The sequence below is a fragment of the Mastigoproctus giganteus genome, chromosome 10, assembly GCF_048544385.1.
Source record: "Mastigoproctus giganteus isolate SK-2022 chromosome 10, ASM4854438v1, whole genome shotgun sequence".
Taxonomy (NCBI): Eukaryota; Metazoa; Arthropoda; class Arachnida; order Uropygi; family Thelyphonidae; genus Mastigoproctus; species Mastigoproctus giganteus.
This window is the reverse complement of record NC_143584.1, coordinates 144049287-144075360: the sequence shown is the minus strand read 5'-3', so window position 1 is coordinate 144075360 and position 26074 is coordinate 144049287. Positions and strand designations below refer to the sequence as shown.

The 26074-nt window shown below is 38.1% G+C and overlaps 1 protein-coding gene across 1 annotated transcript in view; it reads right to left on the bottom strand.

The window, feature by feature from the left end:
• Nucleotides 1-26074, bottom strand: part of LOC150079334 (methylmalonyl-CoA mutase, mitochondrial-like) — a 253034-nt gene that overhangs the window by 142443 nt on the left and 84517 nt on the right. Inside the window, exon 5 of the mRNA XM_090383601.1 lies at nucleotides 19062-19196. Within this exon, the coding sequence (XP_090239727.1) occupies nucleotides 19062-19196 (135 nt within the window). The remainder of the gene's footprint in view (nucleotides 1-19061; nucleotides 19197-26074) is intronic.

Below are 26074 nucleotides of genomic sequence, written 5' to 3'. Positions count from 1 at the left end.
GATTACAGTGCTGTTGCAATTGGTATAAACAATTGAAATGTAGAAGTACCTCAGTGCATGATGAAGAAATCCCAGGACATCCAAAAACAACTGTAAAAGAAGAATGCATTGCAAAAATTGAGCCATTAATCCTGGAATATCACATCACTGTATTAGCATCAAAGAACTAGCTGCAGAGCTCCAAATTAGTGTAGGGTAAATGGATGTTTGGTGGAGAACACCATCCATCAATGGCTGCACATGAGTAAAGTGTCTGACAGATGTGTTCCCAGATTTCTGACCTTTACTAAAAGAAGGAAAGATTACAATGTGCATATGACATGTTGAAATGTCAATGTGCAAGGAAAAGCAAGAGGAGTTTCTTTGTGGCTTGTCACCAATGAAACTTGGATCCATCACTACAGTTCCGAAACTAAACAAGTGTCAAAACAATTGAAGCATGCAGAATCACCACCTCCCAAAAAAGGCAAAGGTGCAATCAAGTGCTGGCAAGGTAAAGCTGTCAATTTTTTGGGATCAACATGGTGTAATACTAACAGATTACCTTCAAAAGAGCTGTACTGTGATGGCAAGGTATTATTACAATCTCCTCATAAAGTTGCATGCATCTATAAAAGAAAAAAGATGGGGAAAGCTGTCAAAAGGTGTGCACCTGCTCCATGATAATACCCCTGTGCATTCCTCACATGTTGCAGTGAGATGTACCCATGAATGTGGATTTAAAATAATGCCACATCCTGCTTATTCCCCCAAACTTGCATCATCAGATTTCTTCCTCTTTCCTGCCCCAAAGTCCTCTTTCTTCGTGAAAAACACTTTTGCTGCTGAGGTAATTTCTGCTGCTGAGTTGTGATTTGAAGGTAAGTCAGAGGGTTCTACAAAACTGGCCTGTGGAAGTGTATTGAAAGGTGGCAAAAATGTGTCATTTTGTCTGATGACTATGTTGAAAAAGTGTAATACATGGTGTTTATTTTAACCTTCTATCACAACTACTTTTGAGTGAATACAAATTTTTTCCCCCTCACATATACTGTATATTCAAGTGTATGTATTGACCTTTGATGCACTAAAAAATCAAAACTTTAAGATAAACTTACACATTAACTATAAAATTCAAAATTTTAAACTTGAATTAAAGGCATCTGGTTAGGATTAAGAAGATATGAATTAATACCACTGTATTTACAATTTATAATGTACTACATATTTTTTAATAAATACACATTGTTGTTCATATTTTAAAACCCAGCCACCAAAGGGGGCAAGCCAGCCTCAGTAGGTGCCGGTCCCAAGCCTGGATAAATGGTGAAGGTTGACATCAGGAAGGGCATCTGGCCGTAAAAAACTATGCCAAAACCATCTTTCTCCAGTTCAACCATTCAAATGTGGACTGAACTGGAAAAAGATGAGTGGGGTGTTGTGTGATAAGAAAGTAAATTGTAGAATGAAGGGAAGAGTGTATATGACTGTGGTTAGACCCGCATTGATGCATGGTGCTGAGACATAGGCGATTACAAGGGCCCAGGAGAAGAAGATGGAAGTGGCGGAGATGAGGATGCTAAGATGGATGTGTGGTGTGGTGTGACGAGGAAGGACAAGATAAGAAATGACTACATCAGAGGTACTGTTAAGGTGGGCCTCTGAGTAAAAAAAATGCAGGAATCTAGGTTGAGGTGGCTTGGACATGTGGAATGAAGAAGTGAGGAGTATGTGGGGAAGAAGAGTGAAAAGTTGGAGGTGATAGGGAAGAGGGGGAGACCTAAGCTGAGATGGAAGGAGAAGGTGGCAGAGGATTTAAAAGAGAGGATGGAGGAGAGAGGAAGCCCAGGATAGGGAGGAATGGAGGAAAAGAATTAAGGATGGAAATGCCAACCCCATATAAACATGGGAAGAAGGTAAAGATAAAGAAGTTCATCTTTTAAAACCCAAGAATTTGTCGCCTTCTTCACCAACCAAAAACAGTTCATGGAATTCATCAGGAGTTATTTTTTCAGGTTTACTTTTTGAGTTCTTGAAAAGTAAAAACTTTTGAAATTGTCACTTTTCATAGCAAACGAGTTTCCATAGTGAGGCACTATTTACAAAGAAACCAATTTGCAATACAGTAAAGTACCAAAAAAGACACAAGGAATGGCTTGGTTACTTAATCAAAGCATTCCATGAACAGATATACCATCAATAGGAACAATGTCACATCATCACCTATTCCTGTAGGTTTTGGTTTTGTGACCTTTTTTACATAAGGGAGTACTGTATATGTTTACTGCTTGCTTTACAGTGTAATAATATGTCACACTATAGACTTTTAACATAAACAGGAAAAATAACTGAATTAAAAGGTGAGTTATATTTATATTTTATAATTAAGCACAAATTTTCATGACAAAAAAACAAAACTCAACTTATATCCTGGAATATATATATATATATATATATATATATATATATATGGCACATTTCTAGTCTGTTGCAGGAATTCTGGGGTTTGGCAGAATTCCTGCAACATTATACTGGGGTTTGGCAAGCAATCAGTCCTACTAGCTACTTTTAATATCAGGGAATAAATCCCATTAGCACCTTATAACTTTTTTCAAATTCATTTTATATATTCTCTGACACCAAATTCATTAATAAAAGTTTAGTAATTAAATAAATATATACAATTCATATATAATTGTGAATTTCATAATTCACACTAGAACATCTCTTTTTTTTATTACCCTGTAAGGATTTCATCACATAATGATTGATTATATATTAAATAAACATTTAATATATTTAATAATCATCCATATGCATTTAATGCAATGTCATTTCAATATGTTTGGGGAAAAATTTTTCACATTTAAGAATGCACCTCAATACAAAATGGAATGCCATTGGAAAAATATGTCACTTAAAGTTTCCTTTAATGGAAAATGTTTGGAAATGTAGTTCTTTCATTAAATTATAGATACTTATATAGTCAATTGTTAGATAATTTTAGTATGTTTTAAGATATCTACCCTCAAAAATTAAAAAATTTATGAAACCAAGAGTTTGCAAAGCAAAACCTCTACAAATCTGTAAATATTAGTAGTTACTGTTGTGACTCTATTGTCAGAGAAATATACTCTGCAAAAAGGATAAGCGAAACAGGACCATGATATGTCTGCCAGGGACAAAAGTTAATGATGCTGTAAAACAGTTATCTTTTAAGGGCACAAAAGATGATATTGCTGTGCATCTTGGTACTAAATATTAGGAATAGGTCATCTGAGTCACTGAATGCAATGTTGAGAAAAATCCATGAATTAGATTAAATTTAATTTAATTCTTAACTTTTCTAAAGTATTTCTGCTAAGTTACATTCTTTCTGATAACTTTGGTAGCTTAATTTTAACTTCACTAGTGAATAAAGTTTCAGTAACAGTTTAATTGCTGTAATACTTGTTCATTTAAATTCTGTAATATATTGTACATTTAAATTCTGTAATGTTTCTTACGTTTGCATTTTACCTAAATAATAGTTGTTACATGATCCATTTTCAATATGTCATCTGAGGACACCATAACTCAGTCAGAAATGCCCGTAGGCATTTCTGGTGCGAGTCATGAGTTGACTTGTATAGCCTGTGGCATGTATTCTAAGATTCTAGTAGACAAATAAAGACAAATAAAATTCTAGTAATGCACCATTTGTCTAGTAGACAAATGGTGCATTACTAGAATTTGAGTTACTGAAGAAATGGGTACTTACCCTAGAAACAAAAGTACCTGGGAGCTCATTATGAACTCAAGTAACTCGTAACCTACCAAGTGATGCTCTCCCAATTCAGGTCCCAGAACAGAGTAGTCAAGTGCATGGTTCAAGATTTAGTTCTATCGGGAGACTCTATTATCAGAGAAATGGGTAACATTTTTGCAATAAAGACAGGCAGACTGGAACCAGGGTGTGTTTGCTAAGAGAAAACAATTGATGATGTTACTGAATTGTCAGATTTTAAGGGAGGATAAAGAGTATTATTATTCATTTGGAGACTAATGATATTAAATGAACATGAACTAACAATTTGCTAGATGAATTTGCAACATGCTGAAAAATGCTGCAATTTAGGTCAGAACTTGTATGTGTTTGCAATTTTTCCCAGACATGATAGGAGGGATTATATTCTGAAATCCTTGCAGATTAACTCAAGACTTCAGTTGCTCAGCAAGGCTTTTGGGTGGACATTTTTTATCAGCATGGCCAGCACTTTTAGGTAAAAGGTATCTATAGAGATGAAATTCGTTTGAACAAAGGTGGTGCAAGGGTTTTTGCCAGTATCATTGACAATAGTGTAAGGGTTCAGGAAAATTGCTAGTTAGGGAGGAAAAGGGTAATATAGATGCTTGTTTATTTAGTGATATGGGTCAAATTAATGCGGCACACATCTCAAGAATTCTAGTTTGTTGCTGCAAACAATGTTAGCAAGATGTTCTCAGGGTGGCAATGTTTCAAATGAGCAAGAAGATAAAGCAAGCCTAAATATCTTCACGGGATGTGTCAGGGTGGTAAACTATAGAATACAGCCAGGCCTCGCATAACGCGAGTTCGATTAACACGATTTTCAGTTAACGCTATTTGAAAAATTATAGCACTTTTCACTTTACACAATGCAATTTCCCGTTAATGCGATCTTTTTTTTTTTTTTTTTTTTTTTTTATGCGATAGTTGAAAAGGATTTGAATCGTGCGTTAAGCTTACGTTAATCACGCGTCGGACGGGCAATGAACAAACGTTTGCTTGCTGCCCACCTCGGTGTGTTCCATCAACCATCGGAAGAAGACCTGTTACTCGTTTGTCTCCCATTAATAAAGTCAATGCAGACTTGCATTTAAAAATTCAGATATTTAAATGAACTAGATGAAAATGTTACCGCGAAGGAAATAACGGTAAAAGAATTAGATGAAATCTTTTGTATCGCAGAGAATCTCAAAGAAAACGTTTGAGGTTCTCTGTGATATTTATTTCGCCAGGGTCCAGAGAAGATTGTTGTCAGCTATCGGAAATTGTTTGATGAAAAGAGAAAGTCAACACTGTTCAAATATTTCCGCAACAGTCATTTCTTCATTGTGTATTTTATGTCAGAGGTTCCCAAACTTTCTCGGTTCATGGTGCCCTTAGTGTCTCAGTAATTTTTTCAAGGCGCACCCAGACCAAAAGAAATACCTGACAGTTCCATTTAGTAGTTAGGTCCAAACAACTTAATAAGAAATGCTGAAACTGTGAACTACCTCGAGCTAGTAGTTCACGCGGTGTCCGACAGATGTCGAGTATCGCTGTGTTTCCCTCGAAAATTTAAAATATTTCGTGGCGCAGTTTGGGAACCGCTGTTTTATGCAATAAAAATTTAATTCCATAATTATTTTCATTATATTTTACATTGTATACAGTTAAAAAGTTATTTAAAAGGTATTTTTAAAATTCTTTATGGACATTCCAGAAGGTCAAGGACCAATTATAATTTTTTCTATTGATTATTATATTCGATTAACGTGTTTCTGTTTTGCGCGATGCGCTCACGGAACGAATTAATCACATTAATCGAGGCCAGCCTGTACTTAATTGTAACTGTGTCTACAGTAAATACAATGAGAGAATTTGAACTCCTGGCTAGGACAACTAACCAGGCATAAATAGTGCTAACCAGCATAGAAATAATAGGGCTAATGGAAATGGGGGTTTCACCTGTAAATTGGACATGATGAGTTTCATTGTGGTATGTATTAGTACAGTGTATTTAGGAGGGATAGGGATGATAGAATGGGTAGTAAGGTCATGCTTATCAGAAGTAGCCTGAGTGAGAAGTTATGCCTACTAGCATAGAATCTGTGTAGTGCGAGTTAGTTGGAAGTAAAGGTATAATGAGGATCTGTGTAGTGCGAGTTAGTTGGAAGTAAAGGTATAATGAGGATCTGTGTAGTGCGAGTTAGTTGGAAGCAAAGGTATAATGAGAGCAGGAGTAATCTACAGACTAGAAGATTGTGAAGAGTATGACGAGAGTCTCTACATGCAGGTAGAATTGGCAAGCAAGTATGAATGTCTTATTATAAGTGACTTCAATTCACCCCTAATTACTTGGAATAAATGGGGGAAACTCACCTTGGGGAAACAAAATTTTTAAATAAACTAGATTATTATTATTTGTACCAGCATGTTCAAGAAAACACTAGGAGCAGGAATATTCTAGGTCACATCATTACTCACAAATCAGATGAAATCACAGAGCTTACAGTACAGGAACCATTTGCAGGTAGTGAACATGCAGTCATTAGCTGGATGATGATAATGATGAAAAATGTAGTAGTAGTTAAAGGTAAAGGCAGAGGTTTTAATTTCAGAAAAGGGGATTATGACAGTTTAAGATGCAACACTTCATCTATAAATTGGGTGGATTGCAGAATGAGGACATATATATTAGTATCATGGAACACCTTTTTATAACAATAATCACAGAAGTCACAAATGCATATATACCATTAAGAAAATATAGCATGAGGATGATACCAAAATGGATGAATATGAAGCTGGCCAATCTAATATAGCATAAAAAAAATGGTATGGGAAAGATAAAAAGCAATGAAAAGTACCAATGCTTACAACAGCTATAAGTTAAACTGTTATAATACCCCAGAAAAGGTTAGGGTAGCCAAGGCAAAGCATGAGAAAGCACTGGCTAAAAATGCAAAGCATTCACACACATGATAAACAAGGAGTTTATCTCCTTGATAAACAGAGTTTATCATATACATGAACACAACTAGGAAAATTAATAAGACCAAACCCTTGTATATAGTGTAGGAAAGTCTCAGAAAATCCATCCGATGTTGCTGATGAATTAAATAAGTACTTTGCATTGATTCTTACCAATGAAATGGAGTATGGTGAGGAGAGGCTGTGCAAGTGTTGCTGTAAAGCACGAAATTAGCAATACTGAAACTTCAGAAGATTATTTATTAAAAACTTTTGAGCCTAAAGGCAAATAAGGCACCTGGATTTAATGATATATACCCAGTAATTTTGAGGGAGGTGGCCAGAGAATGCATTGATTGCTTGTTTGTTTGTTTGTTTTGGTTTTTAGGAGCATTAGCAACTAAGGCCATATTGCTCCAGGAATATGTGATAGCCATTCCCTGACCTTCCCGCATCCTCCGTTTTTGGTGGTGACAGGCTCGAACCCCGGTCTAATCAAGAGAATGCATTGAAACACAGAGTTTAATTATTAGGGCATCATTGGATTTGGGAGAGATTCCTTTGGATTGGAGGAGTGCAATGTATTGCCAATACATAACAGCAATTCTAAGAGTGAAATCAGTAAATATAGACCAGTTAGTCGGACTTCAATGGTAGGGAAAATCTTGGAAGCAATGATTAGCATTAGCATTAGTTGAGGCACACGTTGCAAGAAGGCAAGCTTATAGAGCATCAGACAAAAAAATAAAAATATAAAATAAATATATATATATATAAAAAAAAAAAAAAACCTTCCCATTTCACCCAAATGGTCACTCCAAATGTTTCTCTAGTTCAGCCTTAAATTTATTTAAGCTATCAACTTCCACAACAACAGACGGAAGTCTGTTCCAGCAATTAACTACCCACTGGCTAAAGGCAAACTTCCACACATCTATTCTACAACTGTCTTTCCTGAATTTGAATCCATGCCCCCTCAAGTTCTTAATCTGAGCAAGCAGAAGTATCCCATCATCATTGAGCCTGCTCAAACCATTAAAAGCCTTGTACACCTCAATCAGATCACCTCACACATGCCTAGTCTCCAGCCACTGCAATTTGAACAACTTAAGCCTTTCTTGGTAAGAGGACCCCTTCGTTCCCCTGATCAATCTTGTTGCCCTTCTCTGTACACACTCAAGTAACTCTACATCCTTCCTAAAATGAGGTCTCCAGACCTGTACGCAGTATTCAAAGTGTGACCTGAATACTGCGTACAGGTCTGGACGCGAATACTGCGTAAATGTATAATCACCTCCTTTTCCCTACTAGCAAAATTCCAATATATCATTGACAAAACCCCATTACCTGCTCTGGCAGCCCATCTGCACAGCTCAGAGAACTTCATATCTTTTTCATTCTCCACTTCACTCAGTGTAGTACCACACAATTGGTACATTTCTCTTGGGTTACTGCTACTCATATGCAGTATTTTGCATTTATCAATATTAAACTTCAGTTGCCATTTCAGCCCATCTACCTAACTTTTCTAGATCCTGTTGCAGTAGCATACTGTCTTTACTATCATTAACAATGCTGCCAACCTTTGTATCATCTGCAAACTTGGACAATGCTGATGAGATTCTTCCTCTTGCTCAGATTACAAACCTGAGGGAGAATAGATTCAAACTGAGGAAAGACAATTGTAGAATAAATGTGCGGAAGTTTGCCTTTAGCCAGCGGGTAGTTGATTGCTGGAACCAACTTCCATCTGTTGTTGTGAAAGTTGTTGGCCTAAATAAATTCAAGGCAGAAACAGACAAATGTTTGGAATGAATGGATCAGTGAAATGGGAAGGGTTTTTTTTTTTTTTTTGTTGGCTGATGCTGTATAAGCTTGTTTTCTTGCATCATGTGCCTCTACTAATGCTAAAAATGGTAATGCTAATTAAGCCTGATTTACATTCATCGAAATCATTAATAACTATACAAAACAACAATGGTCCCAGCACCACACTTTGGGGGACTCCACTAAGAACATTAGTCTGCGTAGAGCAATGTCCATTTATTACCACTCTCTGCCGTCTCCCACTCAACCCTCCCTTTATCCATTGCAGCAACTTGCCCTTAATGCCATATTGCTCTAATTTGTATAGCAGTCTTTCATGCACAACAGTATCAAAAGCTTTCCTAAAATCCAAGTATATGATATCAAAATTATTTTTTTCATCCAGTTCTTTTGTGACCACATCGTAATATCCAATCAAATTGGTCAGACAAGACTTCCCCTTAACACCCATGCTGTGTGAATTATTACTGCAGTCTTGTCTAGGTGATCCTGCATCACTTCTTTAACCAGTGACTCCATTATTTTCCCCTGAACAGAAGTTAAACTAACAGGTCTATAATTATTTGCATCACCCTTTGAATCCCCTTTGTGAATTGGGGATGTATTTGCACATCTCCAGTCCATGGGGACCTCCATTAAATCTAAAAATGCTCTCATAATTATGGCTAAGGGTTTGCTTACTTCCCTCACTACCTCCTTCAATATTACTGGATAGATTCCATCTGCCCCAGGTGCCTTTTTAATGTTTAACTTCAATGATTTCTCCTCCATTTTGCTCTCTGTTATTACAGAATTATTTACAGAGTTCCTCATGTGTGAATGTAGATGCAAAATACTCATTCAGTTTGTCAGCTATCTGAGCAGGATCATCAACAGTCAAACCACCAACATCGAGTGTACCAATCTGATTCATCCTCTTCCTTCTAGAGTTTAAATAAATAAAGAAGTCTTTGTTGTTTTTCTTTGCATCCTTTGCCAAGGATTTCTCGTGATCAGCCTTTCACTTGCCTAATCTGCTTTGTGACTTGATTACAGAGACAAATTATATTTGCCATAGGCTTCTGTCACCTGCTAATTTATATGCATCCCACACATTTTTCTTCTCAGCCACAAGCCTCATTAGTTCATGTGACATCCATTTAGGTCTAAATCTTGAATAGTATTTCTTAGTTGGTATGAATCGCCTAGTAGTTTCCAAGATTAATTCCTTGAAGGGTTCCTTGATCATTTAGAATTCATTGTTTTTAAGATCATCAGTTGATCCCACTGTACAGAATTTAAAAACTGCCTCAGTCCATTGTAGTCACCTTTCCAAAAACCCTTCCATTTACGCTTGATAGTAGTTACACCTTTAAGTAAGTCCCACATCAGTAGACTGTGATCACTGTCACCTATTGGTTCCTTTATATGCAAATTCCTAATGCATGAGTCAGCACTGCTGATAATCAGATCAAGAGTATTAACCCCCCCCCCCCCCGGTTGCCCCTCGAACATGTTGCTGTAAAAAACAATCCTCCAATAAATCCACAAAAGTCTTGTTAGTGTGCGAGTGACCTACCCACAAGTTCCAGTCAATATCTGGAAAGTTAAAATCCCCCATTACAAGACATTCTGATTTACTGGCCCACTCTATTTCTCTGCACAATTGTTTGTTGTATTCATCAGAGTCATTAGGCCTATAACACACTCCTACTCTCATTTTGCTTTTCCCAGTGTTTATGTCACACCAAATTGACTCAACATTGCACTGTCCACACAAATCAACTCGATGAACTTCCTTAGATGTTGTGTGTTTTTTAACTAACAGCATAACCCCTTCTCCCTTCCTACCTATCTATCCTTTCTGTACAAATTGTACTCCACAAATTTCAATTCTTCACTGCTTATACCTGTGTGACACCATGTCTCTGATATCCCAACAATATCTGCATTTGATGCCTTGATCGGCATTTAAAATTCATCAAATTTATTTACTATACTTCTAGCATTAGTGTTCATACTAGTATACATGCATCTGTTCTTACTCTTAGTTACCCTAACACAGCCCATGTATTTAATCGTTCCATGATGACTCCCAGCAGCTCTTGAAACCCTCAGCAACTTGCTTTCTAGGCTGCTGCTCATTACAATAGAAATAGCGCAAGAATCACTTTCACATCTGCCTGAGGCTACTGTTAACCTTTTAGTCTGCAAATCCCCCCAAGCTAGCAGTTTTCCGATCCACCTAACACTGCCTCAATAGCATCAGCAAATATTCTTGCAACCCTTTCCATTTAAGTGTATCCCATCCCTGTAGAAGCAGTCGCTCCTGTTAGCAAGCACAGACTATGCTGAAAAGAATTCTATCCAATGCACAATCTCTCTAGGGCCAAATTGAGTGACAAGGCTCTCATCATATACTCCTTTCTATCGTGTCTGGGCAGAATTGCAGACACTTTCAAATTCAACCTTAGCTCTCGAATTTTTTGAACATTGACCTGTACTTGTTAATTAAATCTGCAGATCTTTTACTCTTAAGGTCATTAGTGCCAACATGTACAACATCACCTTTTGTGCCCTTAAAAGATATCTGCTCTACATCATCAACTTTTGCCCCTGGCAGACATAAATTCAACATACCCTGGTCCTGTTTCACCTATCCTTTTTGCATAATATATTCCCCATCTTCCGACAATAGAGTCACCAACAATAAATAGTTCCTGTGGGAACAGTGCATTCTGCCTTGGAGATTGCCACTGTGCTGACTGATGCACAGGAGTGAGCTCTGGCATTGAGTTGGGCAGCTGAGAGCTTGATGGGTCCCTCTTATTAATTTCCTCGAGGGCAACTACCCTACACCTCAAACTCTCATAGATGCACATCAGAACACTTGAGTTGGCACCTAATTTCCTCACAGTCTCTGCACCTAGCTGTTGTTGTTGTTTGGGCTTTTAGGAGCATTAGCAACTAAAGTTCTATTGCTCTGGGGATATGCGGTGGTCATTCCTTGACCTTTCCGCATCCTCCGTATTTGGCGGTCACGGGCTCGAACCCTGGTCTAATCAAGAAGCGCGTGCTACACACTGCTGCTCCTGCCCACCTGGCTACGGAGGCACCTAGCACGCACAAAGACATCCTCCTTGGCTAAACCATATCCTGTTCTAGAAAGGTCTGCAAACATTTCACACTTCGCACATTTTTTTAGACTGTGATGCATTGGAGAATCGCCAACGCATCACAGATAGGAAAATTTGTAGATAGGAAAATAGACAAATTTTCCTATCTACTTTTTTTTTTGTCTAGTCCAGCCTGTGGTTTACTTGCACTATACGGCTAACACAAATATTAGTTTGAGTGTCTGGAATTTTTCCCTAACATGATGGGAATGAATACATGATGAAAGCCTTGTTCATCAATTAGGACCTGGACTGATTGTACAGAATGGGGTAAAATATTTTTCATCATGGCCTGTACTTGTACTTGTTAATAGAAAAGAGACCCTTCTACAACAATGTGACACTTTAGACAAAAGTGGTGCAAGAATATTTGCTGATGCTACTGAGCTACATTAGATAGCTGCTAGTCTGGAGGGGTGTGTAGGGGGAAGGAGAATACACTGACTAATAGTTTATCAGCAGCCAAAACGCAGGAAAAATTAATTGTTGCAGTGCTTCTAATAGGACTAGCAGCAGTCCGGAAGCAAGGTGCAAGGAATAAAAGACATGCACGGGTCATCAGCATCATCTTGTATATGAACCATGTTAGAGTTACTGAGAGCAAAAACAGGAGCTCATATATTGCTTGTACATTAATGCTGGGGGTCATAGTAAACAAATTTGACAAATCTGAAATATTGGGTGTCATCAAATGTGAACATTATAGGGATATCAGAAATATGTAGCAACTCAGACATAGGGGATGCAGAATTTGAATAAAGTACACAGCACACAGCACACAGAAAGGAGAGGCAGGACGAGATGTGTGAAGTTATGTTCTAAGGCTGTGCACTGTGGTGATGTGGGTTGCTAGTATAATGTTGAGTCATTCTGGCATCAGATAAGCACGGGGAGAGAACAGAAATGAGAGCAGGAGTAATTTATATACCAAAAAACTGTGATGAGTATGATCAAATGTACAGACAAAAAGAATGGTTAGAAAATCACAATACCTTATCATGACGGACTTTAACTTTTCAGATGTTAACTGGAACTAGCGGGTTGGTCACTCACTCAGTAGTAGAACACTTCTGGATTCAATGGATGATGTTTTCTGTACTATCATGTTTTCTATAGAAAGGCAAGAAGAGAAAGCAATACTCTTGATTTCATTATCATGAAGCATTAAAAATCTTCAGATAAAGGAACCACTAAGTAGCAGTGATCATAGTGTACTGATATGGGATTTATTTAAAGATAAAACTACTATCAAGGGTAAGGGGAAGGAATGATTTTGCTTTCAAAAAGGTGGCTACAGTGAACTCAGTTTTTAAATCCTTTTCAGTGGGCTAACTGATGCTAACTGTAAATTCTAAATCACAAGTGTTCAGGGAAGTAACTGAAGCACCTATTAAACTTTTTATACCAAATAAGAGATAATGTTCAAAGTTTAGACCTAAATGGATGTCAGATGAACTGATGAGACTAGTGGCAGAGAAGAAAAATGAATGGGATGATTATAAAATATCAGGGGATACAGAAACCTACAACAAGTATGAAACAGTTTTCGGTCAAATTACTAAGGGGAGTTGATTGAAGTAGATTAAGGCAGATTACGAGATCTTTGGCTAAGAATGCAAGGAAAGGAAGCAAAGAATTCTCTTTTTTTTTCTTTTTTTTATGTTAACATAAAAAAAACCATTCAAGTTGCTTATAAACTGAATAATTATGTTGGAGGTAAAATGATTTTATGACAACTGAAAGGAAAGTTGAATAAAAATTGTTGAAGCTAAAAATAAATAAGGAACTTGGGGTTGATGGAATTTATCCAATTATATTAAAAGAAGCAGCAAAAAAAGGTAAGCAAACCTTTACCTATAATTAAGGGAAGATCTCTCCTATTCACAAATGGAGTCAAAGGGCAAAGTGAGTACTTAGAGATCTGTTAACCTGAATTCTGTTCCAGGGGAGGAAAAATGGTTAAAAAAGTAATACATAATTATCTTAACAAGAATGCAGCTATATGGCAATCACAGCATGGATTTGTAAGAAGAGAAGCATGTATTTGTTAAGAAGATATTGTCTAATCAATTTTATAAACTATTATAATGCAGTCAGAAAGGAACAGGATGCAAAAAAAGAATTTTGGCACATACGAGGTCTGTGTGGAAAGTATCCAGCCATTTTGAATATCTTGATAACCAGTCGTGTGGCCTTGATGTAACTTGGCAGCTCATCAGAGGAGACCTTACTGAGCATGCGTGAACAGCCACTCTCTCATGGGACTAGTCAGTCGGCAGTAAGACGCCTTTGAGTGAATTTGTGTACTGTGTGATTGTCGCATTCACAACAATCAAGCGAGTAGATCAGCGAGTTGATTAAGGCAGATTATGAGGTCTTTGGCTAAGAATGCAAGGAAAGGAAGCAAAGAATTCTCTCTCTTTTTTTTTTTTTTTTTTTTTTTTATGTTAACATAAAAAAAACCATTCAAGTTGCTTATAAACTGAATAATTATGTTGCATCTACATTAACATGTGAAGAAGTTTTTAGGAATGAGACTACCAGAGGTATACCTACTTCTAAATGGAGGCAAAATGATTTGTGACAACTGAAAGGAAAGTTGAATAAAAATTGTTGAAGCTAAAAATAAATAAGGAACTTGGGGTTGATGGAATTTATCCAATTATATTAAAAGAAGCAGCAAAAAAAGGTAAGCAAACCTTTACCTATAATTAGCATTAGCATTAGTAGAGGCATTTGATGCAAGAAAGCAAGCTTATGCAGCATCAGCCAAAAAAAAATAATAATAAATAAATAATAATAAATAAATAAATAAAAAATAACCACTTTCACTTCACCCCTCTGTTCGTTCGAAATACCTGTCCAGCTGAGCCTTAAACTTATTTAGGATATCAACTTCTACGACAAGGGATGGAAGTCTGTTCCACCTACCAACCACCCGCTGGCTAAAGGCAAATTTCCACACATCTATCCTACATCTGTCTTTCCTCAATATGAATTTATGCCCTCTCAGGTGATTATTCTGAGCAAGAGGAAGAATCCCATCAGCATTGAGCATGCTCAAACCATTCAAGGCTTTGTACACCTCTATCAGATCACCTCGCTGGTGCCTAGTCTCCAGACACTGTAATTCTCAAAACTTAAGCCTTTCTTCGTAAAAGCACCCCTTTGTTCCATTAACTAATCTTGTTGCCCTTCTCTGTACTCATTCCAGCAGCTCTACATCCCTCCAGGCCTGTATACAGTACTCTAGGTGTGGCCTGACCATTGCCTTATACAAGGGAATAATCACCTCCTTATCCCTGCTAGAAAAGTTCCTATATATCATTGACAATACACCATGAGCTACTCTTGCAGCCCGTCTGCACTGCTCAGAGAACTTCATATCTGCCTGCACAACCACCCCCAGGTCCCTTTCATTCTCTACCACTGTCAGTGTAGTACCACAGATTTGATATGTTGCTCTGGGGTTGCTGTTTCCCATATGTGGTACTTTACATTTGTCAATGTTAAACTTCATTTGCCACCTCTCAGCCCATCTGCTCAACCTTTCCAGATCCTGTTGCAGCAGCATAGTGTCAGTAGTATCCTTGACAACCCTGCCAACCTTCGTATCGTCTGCAAACTTGGACATTAAGCTTGATATACCATCATCAATATCATTTATAAATACAGAAAACAATAAAGGACCCAATACTGAACCCTGAGGGACTCCACTAATAACATTAGTCCACGATGAGCAGTGTCCATTGATTACCACTCTCTGTCTTCTCCCCCTCAACCACCCCTTTATCCATAGCAACAATTTGCCTCCAATGCCACACTGCTCCAATTTGTGCAGCAGTCTTCCATGTGCAACAGTATCAAAAGCCTTTCTAAGATCCAAGTATATAATATCAAAGTTATTCCCTGCATCCAGTTCTTTTGTGACTGCATCATAGTATCCAATCAAATTGGTCAGGCAAGACTTCCCCTTAACAAAACCATGCTGTGTCCGAGCTATAACTGAAGTCTTGTCTAGATGATCCTGCAGTGCTTCTTTAACCAGTGCCTCCATTAATTTTCGGGGAACAGAAGTTAAATTCACAGGTCTATAATTACTTGTGTCAGCCTTTGATCCTCCCTTGTGAATTGGGGTCACATTTGCACATCTCCAGTCCATGGGTACCTCCCCTGAGTCCAAGGAAGCTCTCATAATTATGGCTAAGGGTTTGCTTACTTCCTTTGCTGCCTCCTTTAATATAACTGGATAGATCCCATCCACCTCAGGTGCCTTTCTTGTGTTTATCTTCAACAATTTCTCCTCCACTTTATTTTCAGTTATCACAAGATTCTCTAGCTTACTGCTAGAGTTGAATACACCTCTGGCATTCCCCTCGCTGAATAACTCCTCATGTGTGAATGTCGATGCAAAATATTCATTTAGTTTGTTAGCTACCTGAGCAGGGTCATCAACAGTTGACCCATCGATATCAAGTGGACCAATCTGATTCATCCCCTTCCTTCTAGAGTTTACATAAGTAAAGAACTCTTTGCTGTTTTTCTTTGCATCCCTTGCCAAGGATCTCTTGTAATCTGCTTTAAGGGAAGATCTCTCCTATTCACAAATGGAGTCAAAGGGCAAAGTGAGTACTTAGAGATCTGTTAACCTGAATTCTGTTCCAGGGGGGAAAAAATGGATTTGTTAAGAAGAGATATTGTCTAATCAATTTTATAAACTATTATAATGCAGTCAGAAAGGAACAGGATGCAAAAAACAGAATTTTGGCACATACGAGGTGTGTGTGGAAAGTATCCAGCCATTTTGAATATCTTGATAACCAGTCGTGTGGCCTTGATGTAACTTGGCAGCTCATCAGAGGAGACCTTACTGAGCATGACGTGAACAGCCACTCTCTCATGGGACTAGTCAGTCGGCAGTAAGATGCCTTTGAATGAGCTTGTGTACTGTGTGACTGTCGCATTCACAATGACCTAGCGAGTAGATCAGCTAATCTGCATCAAGTTTTGCTTCAAACTCGGACATTCGTCCGTGGAAACTATTTGAATTATTTCACCCTAGGGGCTCACATCTGGTGAGTATGGGCTTGGCACACCCAGGGTTCTGAGCTGGATATCATCATTCTTCTCTTTCTTGGTGATTCCCTTCTACTTCTCTCTCTCTCTCTCTCTCTCTCTCTCACAGGGTAACTCGGGAATTTTTTTTGGCTGGTGCAGCATAAGTCTCAGGCTTCCTTGCACCATGTGGCTAAGTAGTAATAGTAATAAGGCTTTCAGGAATGATTCAATGAGTGAAACCCAGATAAAAATGTAGTACTGATGCTTCAAAGATGGGCAGAATCCGTTGAAAGAGATCCACATTCTGGAAGGCCTTCAACAAACAGAACACCCGAAAATGTTGAACGCGTGTGGGCTGCAATCAACAAAAATCGGCGATTGACAGTGAGAGAATTAGAAGATGTGGAGATTCCACAGACTATTGTTTCAGAGATTCTGATGGAGGATCTTGGCATGAAACGTGGCCGTAAAATTTGTTCCGCGGCTCCTGTCACAAGGTCAGAAGGAATTTTGTGCTGAAGTTGCACAGGACTTGCTTGAAACCGCTAACAATGACCCAGATTTCCTCAAAAAGGTTATAACTGGAGATGAGTCATGGATCTATGGCTATGACCCTGAAACAAAAGCCCAGTCTTCCCAATGGAAGTGGCCTGGTTCTCCACGTCCAAAGAAGGCATGGCAAAGTCGTAGCAACTTCAAGGCCATGTTGACGGGTGTTTTTGATCACGAAGGTGTTGTCCACCATGAATACGCCCCTCCAGGTCAGACAATAACTAAGGAGTACTACATCAAAGTCCTTCGCTGGCTGAGGGATGCAGTAAGAAGAAAATGGCAGCAGCTGTGGACAAGTGGTGACTGGCAGCTTTTTTGGCAAAAAATCGCAACACCCAGGTCTGTCAGCCCCCTACAGTACAGATTTGGCTCCCTGCGAATTCTGGCTTTTCCCAAAGCTAAAATCGCTGTTAAAAGGGAGGAGATTTCAGATCATGGATGAGATTAAGAAGAATTTGACGAGGCAGCTGATGGTGATCCCAAAAAAGGACTTTGCAGATTGTTTTGACAAGTGGAAGCAATACTGGGATAAGTGTGTGAGGTCCCAAGGGGAATACTTTGAAGGGGACTAAGGCACCATTGTCGCAGGTAAGTTACTTTTTTTTATATATTACATGGCTCAATACTTTCCAGACAGACCTTGTATACACAGATTTCAGTAAAGTTTTTGACATGGTCCACATGAAAGACTGCTGTGAAAATTGGAAGTGTAATATCAGGGGAAAGGTACTACTATGGATAAAGTGACAATTGTATGGCAAAAGATAAGGAGTGGCTATTAATGGGCACTGCTTTTCATGGATAAATATTATTAGTGGAGTCCTTCTGGGTTTGGTGCTGGGTCCCTCACTGTTTTCTTTATTTATAATATAGAGAAAGACAGATCAAGTTAATGTCTCAGTTTACTAATGATACAAAGATTAGTAGAGTAGTTAATGACAGCAATCAGGGTATGCTACTCCAACATAACCTGGTAGCTGAAAGTGGCAAATGAAGTTTGACATTGATAAATGCAAGGTATTGCATTTATCAATTTCCCAGAATAACATAACAATTAAGTGTTACCACACTCAAGGTAGTGGAGAACAAAAAGAGACCTGGAATTAACCGATAAGTCTGACACTGAGTTTTCTGAGAAGTGCTAGGATAGCTTATGGGAGTTTTGTCAATGATACATAGGAATTTTGTCAGCAGGGACAAGGAGGTGATTATGTACAAGGGAATTTTTAAGCTGCACCTTGGGTACTGCATACAGAGTCTGAAGTCTCATTTCAGGAAGAATGTTGAGCTTGGTAAATTACAGCATCTGGAAACTAAGCACCTGTGGGGAGACCTGATTGAAGTTTTGAAGACTTTAAATGGATTGAATAAACTAAATGCTGATGGTATCCTTACTCTTCCTTGGACAATGGGGGCATACACTTAAATTGAAAAGGATGGTTGCAGGATACAGGGGCAAAAATCTGTTTCAGCCAGAGAGTGGGAGCAAATAATGTGCGTAATCTTTTTTCCTTTGGTTGTTCCATATAAGCTTGCTTCTTTGCATTGTTTGTCACTACTGATACTAATACTACATGCTTAAAGTTAGTACACAATATTGGACAACAATTTTTTTAAAGTTTTTTCTTTAAAGTTATAATTTAAAAGAAATGTTTCATGAGAAATCATAAAGAAAACTGTAAAGAATAAAATGAAGAGTAAAAAGAAAAATATAAAGTTTTTCTTTTTTTACTTAAATCAGATATATAACTTACTTTTGAGATATATTCAAAAATATCACCAATAATTCTCATAGAATGTTCAGGAGGGTATATATAAGTATTGCGTACCATAAATTCTTTTAAAATGTCATTCTGAATGGTACCTGATAACTGATTTGTCTTTAGTCCCTGAAATAAAAACATTAAAGAAAGATAATGACACTTGTTAAAATGCAGCAATGCATGGTATTATTTCTAGCCTGCTTCATATAAAGAACATTATCAGTAAACAGGATTTAAATTTTTTTTTTTTTTTTTAAATAGTGATAGAATATTTATTAAATATGAAACTACAAGGGAATGGGGTGGAGTGTGCTACAAATAGGTTTCAATAAAAACTCATTTGTAGCACCCTTTTGTCTTTTTATGTAGCATTTAAGAACATTACATCATCAGCAGGGTAGAAGTAAAATGTCAATTAACTGTCGTGACATATTCAAAAGCAAATGATTGAGTGACCTGCAGGAGTTCATAAATTATATGCATATCAGATTCCTTTACTGTCCAATCAGGATCAACATGCTGCTAAACAGTTCTTGAATGGAGTGAACTGTCAGAGGAGGATATAAGCAGCATATAGCAACTCCTGTTTTAAAACCAAGCAGAGTGGACTGGTATAGGGCCAATAGTCAATTGAGGATACACTAATCACTATCATGCAGCAAGCCAACGATTGTTTGTTTGTTTGTTTCAGGATTTATTGGGCGCATTGGCAACTATGACCATAGCGCGCCATCAAGCCAACAAAACATATACTATGTGATGAGAGGCACTGAAGCAGCTTCCTGCCCCCAGTGAGATGATCTTTCTCTCCCCACCTGTGGATTTCATATGCTCAGGCCTCTAAGTGCAGTAGAATGTTTATGGTTCAGTTTCATCAGCTGCTAAAGGAATTCTACAAGGAAGGCATCCTGGTGAAACACTATAAAACAATGGAATGTATGTCTTAATACTAAGGGTGACTGAGTTACTTTAACAGATTACAGGCAAGTGCCCCCAAAAAAAAGATTTCTACTGAATTTACCTCATATAAAGAATTCTGTTAATTACAATTTGGCATTAATTACTACTATAGAACTATTAAAATCTCTCTAAAAACAAAATAAATTAAATGTAATATAGCAAAAAAAATGTTCTTCTATTGTACTGCGCCAAGATAGAAGGAAATGATTAACAAAAGTATGCGCAGCTTGCTGAAACAACTCTCTCTCCTCTTTAGCACATGTTTTCATTCCCTTTGCTTGCACACTTTTGAAATAATTGTGCTCTTCTGTTTGAGTGTTCCCCCCAGGGTATACTTGGTGTAGTTACCTATCTGTCTATTTTACACCCAAGTAAGCTCATTATTCCATAGGTGTGATTTTTTTTTCTTCTCAAAGTAATAATGTCCCTTGTTCTAAGGCAATGCTCTCAAATGTCTGCTACATCAAAACCTCTTTCTTTTAAATAAAACCTAGTATCCCAATATGTAACTAATTTAACCTTTTCTGGAATACACACATATACTACAAGCCCTCTTGAGTGATCTCTGCTTAGTCAACTCGCTGGATTTACCGTCGCCCTCTTTAAAACATACCATCAGATGTCCATGACACACTACAGCATGCCATGGGCATTGGTCCGGTATGCTTGTAACTAGTGTAGTATACCACATCTGCCTATTGAGTTGTACACTTCTGAGAGGCTGTGTGTTCCAAACTTTGTTTTCACCAGTAAAATTATTTATTATTATAATTACAGTATGCAATTTAATCAAATATTATAAATTAATGAAATATGGGTGAAAAATGAGGGTTTTTTTGCTATGAAAATAAAGTTGAATGCTCTGAAAAGACTCAATGAAGCTGAGTCTCTAAAAAAACTGCTATTGAACAGGTATGGGTGAGCAAACTGTAGGAGGCCACATATTTTAAGGTGGCTACATGTGCTCAAACCAAGAGTCAAACTTGTAATTCATACCTTTGTCTCAGTTAGGGTGCACACACACTCTGCAGCAATTAAGTGACCTTGTTGGTCAGTTAAAAACTCAAACAGCATAATAAAAAAATTTCAGTATACTTATATATGTTAAATATTGACATAATGGTTGCAATATATCACTAATATTTTTATATGGTTTTCAACTGTCATACAACCAATATATCAACTTTATTATTATTATTTTTTTTTTTTTGCCACCTCTACTTCCAACCAGTGCCGGTTGACTTGTTTGTCTTCAGTATGGTTGGATTAAACCCTTGAGGTCTCAATTAGGAGATGTAGGCTGTAAAAGAAATCCTCAGATTGGGTTGATGTAAGAAGTGGGGTTCCCCAAGGATCAGTATTAGGACCACTGTTGTTTTTAATTTTCATAAACGACATTGATGAAGGGATAGAGGGCGTGATGTCTAAATTTGCAGATGATGTTAAAATTGGTAGAGTAGTTAATGATCACTGTCAAGCTGAGCTTCTTCAGAGAGACCTAGATAGACTTCAGGAATGGCCAGAAAAATGGCAGCTGTGCTTTAATCCAACAAAGTGTTAGGTATTACACCTGGGAAACAGTAATCCCAAAATAACTTATTCACTTGGTGGAGTTCAACTAAACCCAGTACTGGAGAAAAGGGACTTGGGTGTTACGATACGGTCAGACATGAAATTCTCTGAGCATTGTAAACAGGTTGCAAGGAAGGCCCAAGGTGTCCTATCGATGATCTATCGAACTTTTGCAAGTAGAGATAGGGACATGATAATCCCATTATATAAGGCTTATGTTAGACCACATTTGGAATACTGTGTTCAAGTATGGAGACCACACCTAAAGAAAGACATCGAGCTTCTTGAAAGGGTGCAAAGAAGGGTAACTCGCCTGGTGAGATCGGCAAAAGGGCGTCCTTATGAAGAAAGACTTCGAATATGTGGGTTGCAGAGTTTGGAAACTAGACACCTTAGAGGAGATTTGATTGAGGTGTTTAAGGCTCTGAGAGGCATCAGTAAAATGAATGAGGACAAAATTTTCAAGATTATAAATGATGCTAGAACTAGGGGACATAAATTCAAGTTACGGGGGGAAATGTTTAGATTGGACTGCAGGAAGTTTTATTTTAGCCAGTGAGTTATAAATTACTGGAATAAGTTGCCTTCATGGGTGGTAGAGGCCGACAGTTTGGGGAAATTCAAAGGTCATCTGGATAGTACTTTCGGGTAAGGAAAGCACATAGGATGATAGGTTTAATTTCCTTTTTTTTTTTTTTTTAGTAATTATTATTATTTAGTTATTTATTTCATTTTTTTTTGTTTTTGTTTTTATCATTGTTTTGTTCGAATTTTTTTTTTTTTTTTTTTTTGGCTGGTGCAGCATAAGCCATAGGCTTTCTTGCACCATGCGGCCATTACTAATACTAATACTAAAGGAATTACCAAGGTGCGAATCTTTGAGAACTGGTAACCCACAAGTATGAAAAGTGAAAGCAAATGGAAATGTGAAAATATCATTCAAAGCTGATATTCTCATGCTAACTCATTCTGCGAAAATACCAACTTAAGTGTCCACCCATGTGTCTTTGAGCATTCCTACTATACTATTTCAAATTAATTACCAAAGTTAGTTTGGCTGTCTACTTGTAAAAGACTAGAAAAACAAATCATAAAAAATATGAAGAATTTTACATTCAGTTTGTTTTAAGACTAAGTTTCACTCCACTTCAAAGAGCCACTGAAGAGAATGTCATAAACAAAACCACACAAGGACAAGACATCCCAAGAGACATCGAGTATAACTCAACTACAATGATCAATTCTCCTGAGCACTCAATGAATGAGATGAGACCCTGCTCTTATGTGCGACCTAAGCACATGAGGCACCGACGACCAGTCAAACTCTACAACCCAGGATTGGAACGTACCCCTTATGTGACCTAGGACTGAAAACATTCCACAGTTCATTATTACAAAATAGCAGCCATGGAAATCACGGCTGGGACACTGTCCCAGATATGGTCATTACTGAACTGATAAAAGGTACCATCCTCTGAGCGACACCTGAGCACCGAGAACTAGGTGCTTCCGTAGCCAGGTGGGCAGGAGCAGCAGTGCATAGCTCATGCTTCTTGATTAGACCGGGGTTCGAGCCCGTGAGCCACCAAATACGGAGGATGCGGAAAGGTCAGGGAATGACCATCGCATATCCCGGAGCAATACGGCTCCGGAAATTGAACATTACCAACTAATTTAACCAAACAACAACAACAACCGAGAACTAATGTGACGACTTGCAAAGCAACTGATAAGACAACTGACTGAAGACAAACTGAGATAACCTGACCCAGCCAAACAACAATGGTGGGCACAGTGCCTGGCTGACAGTGATTCACCACCAGCTCTGACAAATAAGGAATCAATCCCCCCAAAGAAAATGCCGAAGCAGGAATAAGAAAATACAAGGACGGGGGTAGCCCCGTAAATGATCCAACTAGAAATGGTGAAACAAAGTGCAGCTTAGATGCCAAATGCCATATAGCAACCTGAAGAGGACACCTTAGCCCCCTTCATCTTTGAATTACATTTCCCTGGGGGAACAGTTTTACCTGTCTCCTCCCCCTCCTTGCCACCCCCACTTTTCCCCTCTGGTGGGGAATGGGCCTGTCTCACTGAAACCTGGGGCCACCTTCTCTACTGGCCCCATACTTCTGCCTTTCTCTCTCCCAGTCTTCAGTCTCCCTTCCCCTCTCCATCTATACGCAACGAAAGCCCCACACACCTAAACTTAAACATGTCCAAATCACCTTTCGCCCATATATCAGCCTTTCAAATTCAAGCGACACCACCCTCAAGCAATCGATTAGTTAAATTTTTTTTTTCATAGGTCCTAACCGCCGAAATCTCAGGAAATTATGTGGCAGGACCTGCCAGAGTAACTTAACTCTACTGGGTTCCTGGTCTTCCACGGGGCAAAAGTGGGGCAACGTTGGGCCTCAGCAGTAGTCCAGCGGCTAATGGACTTGAACAATGGTACACGACCGCACACAAATACAAAGCCCACACATTTTTAAATCTCTGGCATTCCCAGTGAACTGGTACACCCACAATTAAAGCAATGCAGAGATGGGGAAAACCCCTGGTGCCGCTAGGCATCAATATACTTTCATTTTCCACTTCAAAGAAGCCAAAATTAGAGATAGTAGAAAATGCATTTGGCTGTGGTTTGTGCAAGAAAGACAGCAGAGAATTCCAACCAGTGAACCCATAAAAGCAGCATCAAATAAAAGGGATTGGTTATTGTCAAAAGACTGATGGTGCAAAAAGTTTTATAGTAAGTGACAGATGGCTTTGATGTCAGAAAAATGTAATGCTATTCATATATTGGGTATTAGCAGAGAGAGAGAGAGAGAGAGAGAGAGAGAGAGAGAGAGAGAGAGATCACCCACTGATCAGCCTGCTGCTCAAAACTTTACAGAAGATTAAGGTCATTTATCAACAGAGAAAAAATTTATTGGAAACAAAACAGCTCTACAATGTGGACAAAACAAGTCTGAAATATAAAATTCTGTGTACAAAAATAATTGAAAAAGAAAAAAAAAAAAGAAGCAGAGCCAGCTGCACCAAGATATAAAAAATCCAAAGAGAGAAAATCATAGTAACCATTAGCAGTAATACAACTGGATTTCACAAATTACCACTTTTTCTTGTTGGTAAATCAACTAATCCCAGAGCTTTTATAAAAAAATGTTCATCTTTCCCAACTTATTACTGTTCACAAAAATCAGATTTTCCTTATTTTATTTTTTTTATGAAAACCCCCAAACACGAAAGGTACCTATAGTCCTTAGTACTGTGTGTGTGTGCATTGAAGGTTGAGAAGAGAGTAAATACTTGATATCAGACTTAAATGTTTGTAGATTTATTCAGGATATACATGTGAAGGAATTTGTTACAGAAAACTGAAGTTGAAAGGTTAAATGAGGAAGAAAAAAAGTTGGTTCCATTAGTTTGAAATCGTACAGTAAATGGATGCTAACTGGTTTGGAAAAGAGATGAGGAATTAGAAGCCAATTCAAAAGAACAGTGCCTATGGAAGTATCTATAGAAAGAGTATGAAGTAGAAACAGAATGGCTAGGAGACAAGAGAGTGGAGACACTTTGTAAGAGACAGGTCACTAATCAACCTAACTGCCCTCTTTTGGAGTTCAAATGCCTGAGAGAGGTTTTAGCATTAGTACAAGCATATGATGCAAGAAAGCAAGTTTATACAGCATCAGCCATAAAAAAAAAGAAAAATAATAACAAAACACTTGTCATTTCACTCATTCATTCACTCCAAAGTTTGTCTAGTTCTTCCTTGAATTTATTTATGCTATTAACTTCTGCAAGATAAATGGAAGTTTGTTCCAGCAAGCAACAATATAGGCAAATTTGTACACATCTATTCTACAACTGTATTTCCTCAATTTGAGTTTATGCTCCCCTCCCTCCCTCCTTAGGTTCATAATCTGAGCAAGAGGAAGAATCCCATCAGCATTGAGCCTGCTCAAACCATTCAAGGTCTTATACACCTCAATCAGATCACCTCCCAGGTGCCTAGTCTCCAGACACTGCAATTTGTAGAATTTAAGCCTTTCTTGGTAAGAGCACCCCTTCATTTCCCTCGCCAACCTTGTTACCCTTTTCTGTACTCGTTCTAGTAGCTCTACATCCTTCCTAAACACACTTTGAGTACTGCATACAGGCCTCCAGACCTGTATGCAGTACTCAAAGTGTGGCCGGACCACTGCCTTATAGAAAAGAATAATCATCTCTTTCTCCCTCCTAGCAAAATTCCTATATATCATTGACAGGACCTCATGATTCTGGCAGCCTGTCTGAACTGCTAAGAAAACAAAAATTTCACATCTGACTGCACAATTAACCCAAGGTCTTTTTCATTCTCCACTACCCTGAGTGTAGTACCACACAGATGGTACATTTCTCTTGAGTTACTGCTATTCATATGCAGTACTGTGCATTTGTAAATTATAAACTTCAGTTGCCAC